The following is a 12,884-nucleotide window of genomic DNA, read 5'->3' as shown; positions in this document are numbered from 1 at the left end:
TTTCTTTTTAATTAAAAAAATATTAAGTCACCTTAGACTTACACTGTTTGATATTTGTTGTGCTCCTGATGAGAAGCAGAGCTCCAGTCAGGAAATCATTATTTTTCCATCTATTTAAATACATTTCTTGCTGACTGGGGAATCAACCTTTAAATTGCTGCTTCCAACTGATTATTCACATAAACGTACTTAAGGGTACTGTCTCCAAAAACTGAGAATGCTGTCTGAGATATTAAAGGTTGCTAATTTACTGGGCTGCTTTGTGTAAATGGCTCAACTTGTAGATTGTAATTAAAGGGGTCATTCAAGACATATTTGGCTGGATAGAGCACAAGAGTGATTAATGAAGGCAATGCCTCTTCCTTTAAAGAGAGCATTTGAGATGTGAATTGGCAACTGGGAGCAAATGATATGTGGGCATCTTGGGAAACTGGATCACGTGGAGGAGCTAATGGAATCTGTGCTTGTCCCTCAAATATTCACCAACTTCATTGACAATCAAGAGGACCAAGAACATAAACAGCATCCATCTACTTCAACAGATCACCTGACAGTGGGGTGCAGCCAATAAAGAGGAGATCTAATGGAGCTTTTGGTGTTCAGCAAATTTTAATATAGGTTGTATTTTCAGAGATTGTGGACCTTTTTATTTTTGCATATCAGTTTATTCCCTGCCTGTACAATACCATATCTGGTATATTTACACTGGTCACAATTCTATCCACAAAAGCATAATGAGGATTAAAGTCTCTAGTTTGTCAATTAAATATCACGTTAATCTGCAGTGAGGTAGATGCTAAATGAAAGCTGATTTTATATTTTACCGTATTGCAATTGTGGGTGGTTGGTTACGTAGGTGTACTGGACCTACAAAAAGAAAGATAGCTCCCAGAATTTACAAAGAATTTATCGATCTTTCTTTGAATACAAAGTGTTTTTAGAGATTTATAATCAAAGTGATTCTAGGTGATGGGAGCACATGGATTTCATACCCTGGTACCAAAGAAGCTGACTTGTTCTCTGTAGGTGGGCATAATGGGTTAAATGGATGTTCCTTGGTCCATATGGCCTCTACCTTACCTAGTATCTCAATGGCATCTTTCAGATGTCTTTATTCTTTCACAGGATGTGGGCATCACTGGCAAGGTGGTGGTGAACCACCTTCTTCAACTGCTGCAGCCCATGTGGTATAGGTACACCCACAGTGCTGTTAGGAAGAGAGTTCCAAGATTTTGACCCAATGACAGTGAAGGAATGGTAATATAGTTCAAAGTCAGGAAGGCGTGTGGCTTGGAGGGGAACGTTCATGTGGTGGTGTTCCCATGTATCTGCTGCCCTTATCCTTCTAGGTAGTAGAGGTCATGGATTTAGAAGGCACTGTTTAAGGATCCTTGGAGAGTTGCTGCAGTGCTGCATCTTGTAGATGGTATACACTGCTGCCGCTCTTAATTGGTGGTGAAGGGAGTGAATGTTGAAGGTTTTGGAAGGGGTGCCATTCAAGTGGGCTGCTTTGTCCTGGATGGTAGCTAGCTTCTTGAATTTTGTTGGAGCTGCACTCATCCAGGTGAGCAGAGAGTATTCCATCACACTCTTGACTTGTGTCTTGTAGATGGTGGACAGGCTTTGGGGAGTCAGGAGGTGAGTTACTCTCTGCAGAATTCCCAACCTTTGACCTGTTCTTGTAGCCATAGTATTTGTATGGCTAGTCCAGTTCAGTTTCTGGTCAATGGTAACCCTAGGATATTGATAGTGGGGTATTCAGAGATGGCAATGCCATTGAATGTCAAGGGGCGATGGTTGGATTCTCTTTTGTTGGAGATGGTCTTTGCCTGGCGCTTGTGTGGCACGAATGTTACTTGCCACTTGTCAGCCCAAGACTAAATGTTGTCCAGGTCTTATTATGTTGTGCCTGGACTGCTTTATTCCTGGCAAAGAAACAACTGGCACTGATGGGCAAAGAACATGTCGAGTCACCACTGTTTTGTTCAAAAGGATGCTTTGCTGCATTTATTTCTCTGTATTCCTTAACACCAAAAAACAAGAGACACTCTGTAGTAATGTTGATCTGTAATGGCGTCATGCATCATATGATAACTAGTTAAATTCTGAACTGTTTACAACTACCATAAACTTGGCTGGAAATGTCCAAAATAATTGTACAGAACACCTCAGCAGTCAGCAGAAATGAAAGTTTTTTTTAAAATCTGACTGACCACAGATTCAGGACTCCCAAGAGATGAAAGGCTAGTGCACAAACCAACAATACTACCCAATCCTTTAGCTTACTGATAATATTAAATTTATATATTTAAAACCATCAAGTTCTTTTCAAAATCATTCTAAACTGAAATCCCATTCCAAGTGTTTCACTTACAGCTGTTTTTTCTCATTTTGTAGTTTTCCCAGAAGTTCCTATGAGACACCAACAATAGGAAGAGGTTATAACTTCTCTCTCGCACTTTCTCTCTCACTCTTTCTCTCTCTCTTTCACCCCCTCCCCCCCGCTGCTGACTCAGTCAGATGTAACAATGAGGATAGACAGGACATTCTGCAGTGCAGGTTCAGTCAACAGTAGCAGTTTGTAAAGAAGTCAAAGCAAATTCATGGACCGTTAGATACAACAAAATTCACAAACTTATTTTATAAAGTCACATCACCTCAAATTTGGATTTCCTTTAAAGTTATAAAAATGGGCAGTCCTCTTGTGTCAGGCCTATCATTGTAGATGGTAGAGGTCATCTAGTTGATGTTAACAATAAAAAGACATCATCAACGAAATCAACCAATGATTCATCTGCTAAGTGACATGTAGATGGATACATTGTGTATTGGTATATTTTCATTGGGACAAATTCTGTGCCTAATCAAATGACAGCATGTCCGCACAGAAGTAGCACTGTGCAAATGTTGGGTTGGATTTAATGCAGTTCACCGTGGTAACAAACATGGGAGCCGCCATTTCATTGCAGGAGGGGTCACACTTAGTCTCCTTGCAGTGGAAAATCCTCACTCAATTAAGTTGGAGGCAGGAATGGTTCCTTGGGGAAACTCGCCCACACACGGTGGGTTGTCAATCAGGCTCATTATCAAGCCATTTGACACCAATTATCCTTGAGCCCACTCATGCCTTTAGAAGGCCGGCGGCCTTCCCAAGGGTTCCTCTTTCAAAGGCACAGTGCCCGATTGAGGGGCTGGACATTGGGCTGAGGGTTGGGGAGTTGGCAGCTGAAAGCTGCCTGACCTTGCCTCCAACCTCCCTGTCACCTTGCAAATGCCTCCTTGCAACCACCACCCTGCCCTCAATCACCTGTGGCCTGGGTCACTCAATGATCCTGAGCCTCTCCCTGAGTGCATTACTGGGATCAGCCATCGCTCCTGGTGGCGCTGCTGGCAATGGCGAGCAGCCAGCAATGGAGAGATGACGGCCTCTGATTGGCCAGCAGCTCTGGGTGGGCGGGATTTACAGCCCTGGAGTCCTGAGTCCCCACGAGGGCCTGATGCTGGCCAAGAATTTGGCTGGGCCTCCCCCTCAGAAGTGATGCAGATTTCCATCGGTTCTCCAACTAGAGAGCTGAACCCGGGCCAGTTACTTTAAATTCTGCCTGTTGTCTTCTGGATTTTATTATTTTTATTTATTAATTATCCCCGAATCATCAATTTATTAATTGATGGGTGTGAAATGAAAGGAAGTGTCGTTTACATCCTTAAACCTTCTGACTACCAACAAAAACATGAACATTCTGTGGAAACTGAGCCAAATGTGCACAGATATTTCATAAACCAAACATTGTTGGAGGATGACTTGCCCAGTTACAGCATGCACAGCCTTAAAAAAACACTCTGGATTTGAACTTATTTCCCCCACCCCTCCCCCCGAATTTCTACCTTTCTGCCAGAAAGGTTTTCAATGAAAAATGGTTTCCTTTACCACAACTCATAGCTAACAGCAGTTATTCAAATGATTGTCAACCTGATATTAAAGGAATACTCATTTCAACCACTGTTCCTTCTACAAGAGCAGTAACTACTCATGCCTCAGAAAGCAGACAAATCATGGTCTAGGATTCTTGCTCTCAGGTTCAATCTGCAACACTGTTCCTAAGAGCAGAATACTTGCTTGCTGCTTCTGCATTAATATTGTTCTGGATATTATAGGAGTGGGTTCTAAAAGCTGTAACACACCATAAATGAAGTAACGCAGGAGAAAATTTAGTTTACTTCATAGATCTTGATAGGGATGTATCCCTGTACTGACCTCAGGTTCCGCTAGATGGAGATGAAAACTGATTTGTTGTGCATTACAGTGTCTCCTCTGTGGTCCTGAGCAACAGTTACCTTAAAGAACTGATTACAACTGCAGACAAAGCCCACACTCAAGAGGGCACCACATCGACTCTCTCCACAGGGCTGACTGAACTGCTGCATATTTCCAGTGCATTCTTTTTTTTGTTTTGATACCAAATTTAGCAATGTGCACAGAGGTAGTAGATGACATTGCTGTCCTGGACAGATATGACATGGTGGCAGCGATGGAAGGCACCTGCCTTGTTCACTGCAGTCCCCGGGAAGAGGGAAGCAGCTCAGGTTCAACCGCGATACTAAAGCGTGTTAATTGAAGTCAAATGGCTTATGTATATAGCAACAGGGGTTGGCCATTTAACCCCTGTAGCCAATTCTGCCATTCAGTGAAGTAATGGCTAATCTGCAACCTAACTCCATATACATACCTTTTCCCCATATCCCTCAATAACTGTGGCTCACAAAAATTTATCAATCTTCAATTTAAAATTAACAACTGATTTTAGCATTAATTGCCGCTGTGGAAGAGAATTCTAAACTTTTACTTTGTGTAAGTCAAAGCGTTTCCTGATTTCACTCCTGAAAGGTCTGGTTCTAATTTCTAGACTCTGCCCCCCTGGTCCTCAACTCCCCAGCCAGTGGAAACAGTTTCTCTCTAGCTACCCTATCTGTCCACCTTAAAATCTTGAAAACTTTGATCAAAATCATCCTTCAAAACTCCAGCGAATACAATCCTCGCTTGTGTAACCTCTCCTCAGAATTTAACCTTTGAACTTTAGGTTATCGTTCTGGCAAACCCAGGCTGCGCTCCCTCCAAGTGGTTTCCAACATTTCTAACGTCGAAATGACAATAAATTTTTTACATGGTTCCTGAAGAACCGACATTTATTTAGGAAAAATTTAGTAGCCTAGCTTTAATAGGTTAAAATATTTCCAAGCCTGAATTCTCTCCGTGTCAGGCAGGCTCGGAGCGGGGGGGGAAGTGAGTGGGGGTAGTTGTGGAGCGCACCACGGCCTGCGATTGGCTCCGCGCCACCATCTTACGCGGCAGGCCAATTAAGGCCTGCCCAATGTAATAGCAGCGCTACCTGTGCGGATGGGGTGGGGGGGATGATGGAGAGCTGGGTCCAGCGCTCTTTCGCACATGCGCACAAAAGAGCTCTTCAGTCTCCCTGAGGCACGCAGCGGCTTCAGGGGGATTGAAGCACCTTTGAGAAAAATAATGAAAGGCAATAAAAATTTAATGGAACAGGTCCCCTCGTGTGACTGTGTCACATGAGATGGGGCCGGTTTTTATTTCTCCAAAAGTTTTCATTCTATTTGTAAAAGCTTTAGGAAGCCTCATCCCACCCGTGGATGAGGTTTTCCTGAAAAACGTAAAGGCCGCTTGGCCTTTTAATTATCGGCGGGTGCACAGCCGACTCCGGTGCGTGCCTGCCAAACGAAACATCGCGAGGCAGCGCGATGACATCGGGATGCGTGCCCGATGTCACCGCGCGTCATTTCACGCCTGTGGGTCCCGCCCCCGGACTCCGACCAGAAGATTCAGGCCAGAGCATATAATGAAAAATCCCACCTTGTTACATGCCAACTTTTTTCACCAAGGTCCATCCCTGGGAGCCACTGAGAAACACGTAAAATTCTGAGAGGTGCACAAAACATAATCGGCACATACAGGCCTCGGAGAAATCACAATAATACATGTCCCATTGTCTCTCATGAAACTCAATACAGGCTTGTCCAGCCTCCTCGCCACACATGTATGCATGTGCAATTCTGGAATCCATGCATAATGTTTGTCTGCCACCTAGAAACATGATTCACAAAAACTTCAAAAAGACATTGCTTTGTACAAAGCCTGCATAAATACTGAGTTAGCGATTGCTTTGGGGTAGCTGAAAATGCCTTAATTGATGTTTTGTGGATATGAGGAATATCATAGGATTCCTATGCAGAATCACCATCCAGTGATCTCTGCTGGAAAATGTACATATGTTGGTGTAAGCAAATTTAGTCTCTCTCTCCATGGATGTTGTCTCCCTTCTTGAACATTTCTGGCCTTTTTTGTTTTGTTGTGTTGTTTTGTGCTGTAAGTTTAATCATTTAGTTGTTAAATGTAAGAATCAATCTGAACCGTCAGTGAAAATCGGGAAGGCTTGAAACCATGTTTAATAGACGGTGAACGCTCTGACAATACTCTCCTAGACAGGAGCTTATTGTTTATGGTTTTAAAGTACTTTCAGCCACAGCCATCGTGTGGTTAAGGATTTAATGCACAGTTATAATGGAATGAATGGCCCCCTCATGTGGTATGAACCTTTATGGTTCTACAAACGTACTCTGTAGACAGGAGGACATTGGGATTAGTTTTGAATTGCACTAACAAGGAGTCAGCACAGGCAGGGTGGGCTGAAGAGTGTCCTTCTGTGCTTTAAGTTTCTACAGTTCCATAACAGGCCAAAGCAGGTGACTAAAAGAAAGGTGGCGTCTGCAAGTGTCAGAGTCCAGTTACAGATTTGCTTCCTAAGGAATAAATCTTTTTGTTGACTTGATGTACAGGTACTGGACCCCTTATTTGGGGTCCCAAAATCCAGAAGGACCCATAAACTGGCTACATTCAAAGTTTGCGCCCTGGGTAGCAATTTGTGTAAAACCCTTTTATTCTTTATTTTTCATACTTTATTTAGTGTACTTTGAGTAGATGTTAGGCCTAGGACCCAAAATCCATAAAATCGCCAAATCCCAGCACACGTCTGGTCCCAAGCTTCCCAGATACGAAGTCCGGTACCTATGTTTATATGCTGGAGTTAAAATGTCAAACTTAGCTCTGTGGTAGCACTCTCACCTCTGAAAAGGGTCATGGATTCAAGCCCTACACCACCAAGAGTCACTTAGTTATTGAATCTGATAAATGTGTAGCTACTTGTTTAATTGTGTCCTTTTCCTTTTCCTTTAACTGGATTCGTATTACTTGGATGCCATTTGCAAAGGAAAGCTATTGACCTGTGTAACAATTTTTCTTAACTTAGATTTCTGGCAGTGTATCTCATCTCAGGTGTCAGGTCTAACAGCAGAAAATACACCTCCCTGAGCTCACTGCAGTTCTCCACGTTTCCAAATGTGAACTATAACCCTTCCACTTCACCATTCTTCATAGCTAGCATTGTGCTGAGGCAACCAATGGTGATGTCTATTATCCCAGCTGCAATGTCATTCACTGGTTACATGTTCCCAAAGACCTGAGGGCAAATTGTGGAAAAACATGCAATGGTGGGTGGGGGTCAAAATATTCCAATATATGCCACTAGGAACAAACACTTACAAAAATACCTCACTGCTACAAACTTTTGACATTAACTCTGGCCGCCACGAGCACTGTGATAATTTCTAAAAACAGCGATTTTGCTTCCAAACAGAAATACTTTGAGCAGGCCCAATCCTGTCATTGAGAAACAGCTAACGTTTTCGGTACATCCATCTTCAAAGGTACTGTCATCAGGAGTTCATGGATGATCTGAAAGACATCAACTCTCAATCCTTGAAAGATAATCTACCCCCCCACCACGAATCCAATACTTTGATCCTCTACATAAGCTTCGTTTCTAGGTGATGAGACAGCTTTATAGCTGAGGTTCCCATCTGGTGTATATATAGTGTGAGAGTCATCACATGTCACACTGGAACTCCTGGGAGTTCACTGAGAGGCCAGCTACCAAGAACACATTGCTGACCTGTTTGAGACTTTAGATTCTCTCTCTAAGGAAGGAGAATAGGTTAAAACTGTATCATCGCTGTAAAGGGATTTACTTTTACCTCATACATCCAAACACTGAAGGGTCTTTGCCAGGAATCTTTCTTTTCCAAATGCAAGTAGGTATTGAAGAGGATGAGGTAAATGTATCGTTCCAGGTACTGCAGACTCCGCAACTGCAACATCTGCATCTCCTTCTCTGTTTTCGCTGTTTTTATCTGCAACGGCCAAAACAAAATTGCTGCATTTCAGCAAAAGAATACAGAATTGCAAAAAAATATATATTTAAAAAAACACTGCATTTACGACACTGACAAACTGTCTCCCAGGATAATGTTGAGGAAACAGTTTACTTTTTCTTTCAAGGGATGTGGGCATTGTTGGCAAGGCCAGCATTTGTTGTCCATCCCTATAATTGCCCTTGAACTGCATGGCTGGCTGGGGCATTGCAGTAGGTCTGGAGTCACATAGAGGCCAGACCAAATAGCAATGGCAGAAGGACATTAATTTTTTTACAACACTCGATAGCCTTCACAGTCACACCATTACTGAGGCTAGCTTTAGATTCCAGATTTATCAATTGAATTTAAATTCCACCAGCTGCCATGGTAGGATTTGAACTCATGTTCCCAGGGCATTAGTCTGGGCCTCTGGATTACTAGCTCAGTGACATTACCACCACACCATCATCTCCTCTTAACAAATAGACTAAGAGACGTTCTCTCAGTGACCCCAATATCGACCAATGTCTGACCACTCTGCCCCCTCAACTCTCCCACTGCTCAAGTCATAATCCCTGAGTCACACATTCCAACGTTTGCCCTGGGAACCTCGATGCACTGAAATTGGAAAAAAAAAATGACTACACAGCAAGCTTTGAGTTTCAACCACTTCTCACAAAAAAAAATCTCTTGAATGGCCTGGCTACAACTGCAGACTGTGCCTCGGCCTGCTGAGGCATTCACTGAGGGCCTGCGTACATTAATAAAACTCCAAGCTTAGCCCTACTGGCAATTTCACTGCTCCTTTTCTCCACTTAGTCTTTTGACCTTTTTGTGCACAACAGCACAGTCCTGCCTTACCTCCTCTTGACAGGCAACACGAACTGGCGATGATATGTGTGGAAACTCAAATGGTACGGGCTCCTGGTGAAAGCTAGTGAAATGTAGAACAGCTCCTTTTGCAAGAATACGGCAGCATTTAAGAGACACAACAAACATTTACAATTGGGGCAGTGATTTCTACGCAGTGCAGGACTATATAACATTTCTTCAATGAGGCTAAACTATTATAGATCCTGATATGCTCTTTGATTGCACAATTCATTTCCGTATGTACATTTCTTCAACAATCTAATTCGTTTCAACTGTATTTGATTTGAAATTAATCCTGTTCATTCACAGAATCTTTTACAGTGCAGAAGGAGGCCATTCAGCCCATCGAGTCTGCCCTGGTTCTCTGAAAGAGCATTCTACCGAGTCCCACTCCCCTGCCTTATCCCCGTAACCTTGCACAATCTCTCTTTTCAGATAGCAATCCAATTCCCTTTGGAATATCTTGATTGAACCTGCCTCCACCACCCTCTCAGGGTGAAAATGCTTTTCCTCACATCACTTTTACCCCTTTTGCCAATTATTTTGAACCAATCGTTCATCGACAAAGGCACAAGCACAACATTCATTAAAGAAATGTACCCCACATCAACTCGAATTATCTTGCACAGAGGCACTGCTAATTCAGGGTAATTCCAGCTTTGGGAAAGCAGATTGTGATTTCTTTAAATTCATTCGTGGGATGTGGGCTTCACTGGCTGGGCCAGCATTTATTGCCCACCCCTAGTTGCCCTTGAGAAGGTGGTGGTGAGCTCACTTCTTGAGCCGCTGCAGTCCATGTGGTGTAGGTACATCCACAGTGCTGTTAGGGAGGGAGTTCCAGGATTTTGACCCAGTGACAGTGAAGGAGCAGGGATATATTTCCAAGTCAGGATGGTGAGTTACTTGGAGGGGAATTCCAGGTGGTGGTTTTCCCATCTATCTGCTGCTCTTGTCCTTCTAGATGGTAGTGGTTGTGGGTTTGGAAGGTGCTGTCTAAGGAGCCTTGGTGAATTCCTGCAGTGTATCTTGTAGATGGTACACACTGCTGCTACTGTGCATCAGTGCTGGAGGGAGTGAATGTTTTGTGGATGTGGTGCCAATCAAGTGGGCTGCTTTGTCCTGGATGGTGTCAAGCTTCTTGAGTGTTGTGGGAGCTGCACTCATCCAGACAAGTGGAGAGTATTCCATCACAATCCTGACTTGTGCCTTGTAGATAGAATTTTCTCCCTCCTGCTTTGTTCCTCTTAATCCCTAAGAGATGACAGATACCACTTGGATCTGGTGCAACTGATCACTGTTCACGCGGGCCTAAACAATGAATCTGTCCAGGCTACTAAATTTTGGGAAGGGCGTCACCAGCAATCCTGTCCTAACCTTCACTCTTTCCAGGAGGAGTCACTGGATAATGAGGAGTTGGGAGCTAAGCTGACCTCCCCACGTTCATCTCCAAGCCCAGCATAGTAACTGTTCTACTACCCTGGCAGAGAACAAATTGGGGTTCAAAGTTTTAATCTTCCTAATCTGCATAGTGCCTCAGAATGAGGGTTGGGAGGAGTAGTTCTTGCCAATTAAAAAAAATTATATATTATTAGAGAAACAGCTCACCAACGTAACAATTGAAATCCAATGAAAACAATAAAAATGTTCAAACATTAAGGAAAATGTCAAAATTTGATCAGAACTACAAAAGATTCATTTTCAATCAAATCATTTTAACGCATTTCTTCATCCCAGTGGTAATTTTTCCAAAGGTGGCTCCAAAATTTACAGTACCAACGTGAGCCATTAACTTCGGGTTCCAACGAAGAGAAGTACTGGACTCAGAACATCAAATCAATTTCTCTCTCTACACATGCCGCCAGACCCGCTGAGTTTTTCCCAACATTCTCTGCTTTTATTTCAGGTTTCCAGCATCCACAGTACAATTGCTTTTACGGCCTGAATTTTACCTACGGCCCAACATGGCGGAACGCAATATGATGCGCAATGATGTCGGGCGTGTGTCCTGACATCATTGCACACTCACGCGATATTTCATTGCGCAGGCATGCGCCGGGAGTTGGCTGCATGTCCACCAATAATTGAAAGGCCTACTAAGGCCATTAAGGACCTAATTAGCTTTAAATTTATGCTGCACTAACGGTTGACGGGCAGGCAAAAAGGCCAAGCGGCCTTTACATTTTTCAGGAAACCTCATCCATCAGCGGGATGAGGTTTCCTAAATCCGATACACATTAAGTAAAAACTTTATTTTGAAAATAAAAACATGTCCCATTGCATGGGACACAGTCACATGAGGTGAGGGGACATGTTTCATTCAATTTTGAATATCTTTATTTTTTTTAAAAAAGCGCTACAATCAACCTGAGGCGGCTCCATGCCTCAGGGAGATTGAAGCGCTCTTTCTGCGCGCTAGACCCGACTCGCCCTCCTCCACCCCCCCACCACACAGGTAGTGCTCAGCGCTACCGCTCGCAATCCACGCAGGGCGGGCCTTAACTGCTCCCACTGAGCCTGCCTGATGCGGGAAAAATTCGGGTCTAGGAGCCGTTAAATTGTGTGGTTGGCAGTGTTTGCAGCCCATGACATATCACTGAGAGAATGGCTGCCATCCACCTGCGGGAGCCAGATACCCGAGTTCCTAATATAGTTTGAAATAGAGCCACGAGTGAAATGGATAGTAATGACACTACTGAATGGATCAGCTGCAGCAACAGTGAATTGGGACTTGCACGGCCATTTTGACTCTGTTCGGTTGGCACTTCCAACAGCGAGTGTCATCACCATGACTCACTGTTCGTTAAAACAAAAACAAAAATTACAGCCTCATTACAGTACCAAAGGAGGCCATTCGGCCCATCAGCTTGTATTCACAGCAGCTCGCAAACAGTCAAAACACTTGAAAATAGAAATGGCTTGTGTCACCCATTGTTTTGGCTAGATAGATTGTGGATACTAGGATCGATTAGCGATATACATGGGGGAGGTGGTGGCATACTGGTAAGGTCACTGAGCCAGTAATCCTGGGGCCCAGGCAAAAGCCCTGGGGCTATGGGTTCAAATCCCACTATAGCAGCTGGTAGAATTCAAATTAAATTAATAAATCTGGAATATAAAAGCTAGGTTCACTAATGGTGACCACAAAATTATGACCAATTGTTTTATAAAAACCCATCTGCTTCACTAATGTCCTTAGGGAAGGAAATCTGCCATTCTTACCTGGTCTGACCTACATGTGACTCCAGACCCACACAGTTAACTCTTAACTGTGCCCTGAAATGGCCTAGAAAGGGCTGTTGAGGATCAGCAACAAATGCTGGCCTTACTAGCAATGTCCACTTCGCGTGGAAGAGTAAAGAAATATATATATATACACAATGTGTTTGTGCTACATGCCTCTGGATTATATAGTCATTAACTAGCTTAAACTAAATGGTTCAATGGTTGCAGAATATTTTAAGAATCTGTCAGCCATTTGTACATGAATTTCCCAGGGAAACCCTTCCATAGTTTAAACAAAGACTAAACCTGGGTAAGTATCTGGACCCCCTTTTCTGAAGCTAACGTAAACCACCTCTCTCAAACTGCATTAAATATCACTGCTGAAGGAGGCAACAGCTTAACCCCAGGCAGACAATGAGCAACCACATACTGCATATCGCTGGTACCTACCTCCAGCCTTCTGACAACATGCACCCAATATCCTGCAGCCAATAGCTCACCCCGTAAACCGAAGCAGA

At 43.4% G+C, this 12,884-nt stretch overlaps 1 protein-coding gene across 2 annotated transcripts in view; it reads right to left on the bottom strand.

Moving 5' to 3' along the window:
* Positions 1 to 12,884, bottom strand: part of LOC121270895 (paladin-like) — a 260,286-nt gene that overhangs the window by 43,886 nt on the left and 203,516 nt on the right. For both annotated transcript variants that reach the window (XM_041176468.1, XM_041176469.1), the window contains exon 19: positions 8,113 to 8,268. In XM_041176468.1, the coding sequence (XP_041032402.1) occupies positions 8,113 to 8,268 (156 nt within the window). The remainder of the gene's footprint in view (positions 1 to 8,112; positions 8,269 to 12,884) is intronic.

Source organism: Carcharodon carcharias, chromosome 28, assembly GCF_017639515.1.
Source record: "Carcharodon carcharias isolate sCarCar2 chromosome 28, sCarCar2.pri, whole genome shotgun sequence".
NCBI lineage: Eukaryota > Metazoa > Chordata > Chondrichthyes > Lamniformes > Lamnidae > Carcharodon > Carcharodon carcharias.
Note: the sequence above shows the minus strand (reverse complement) of the source record. Positions and strands in the feature narration are given on the sequence as shown.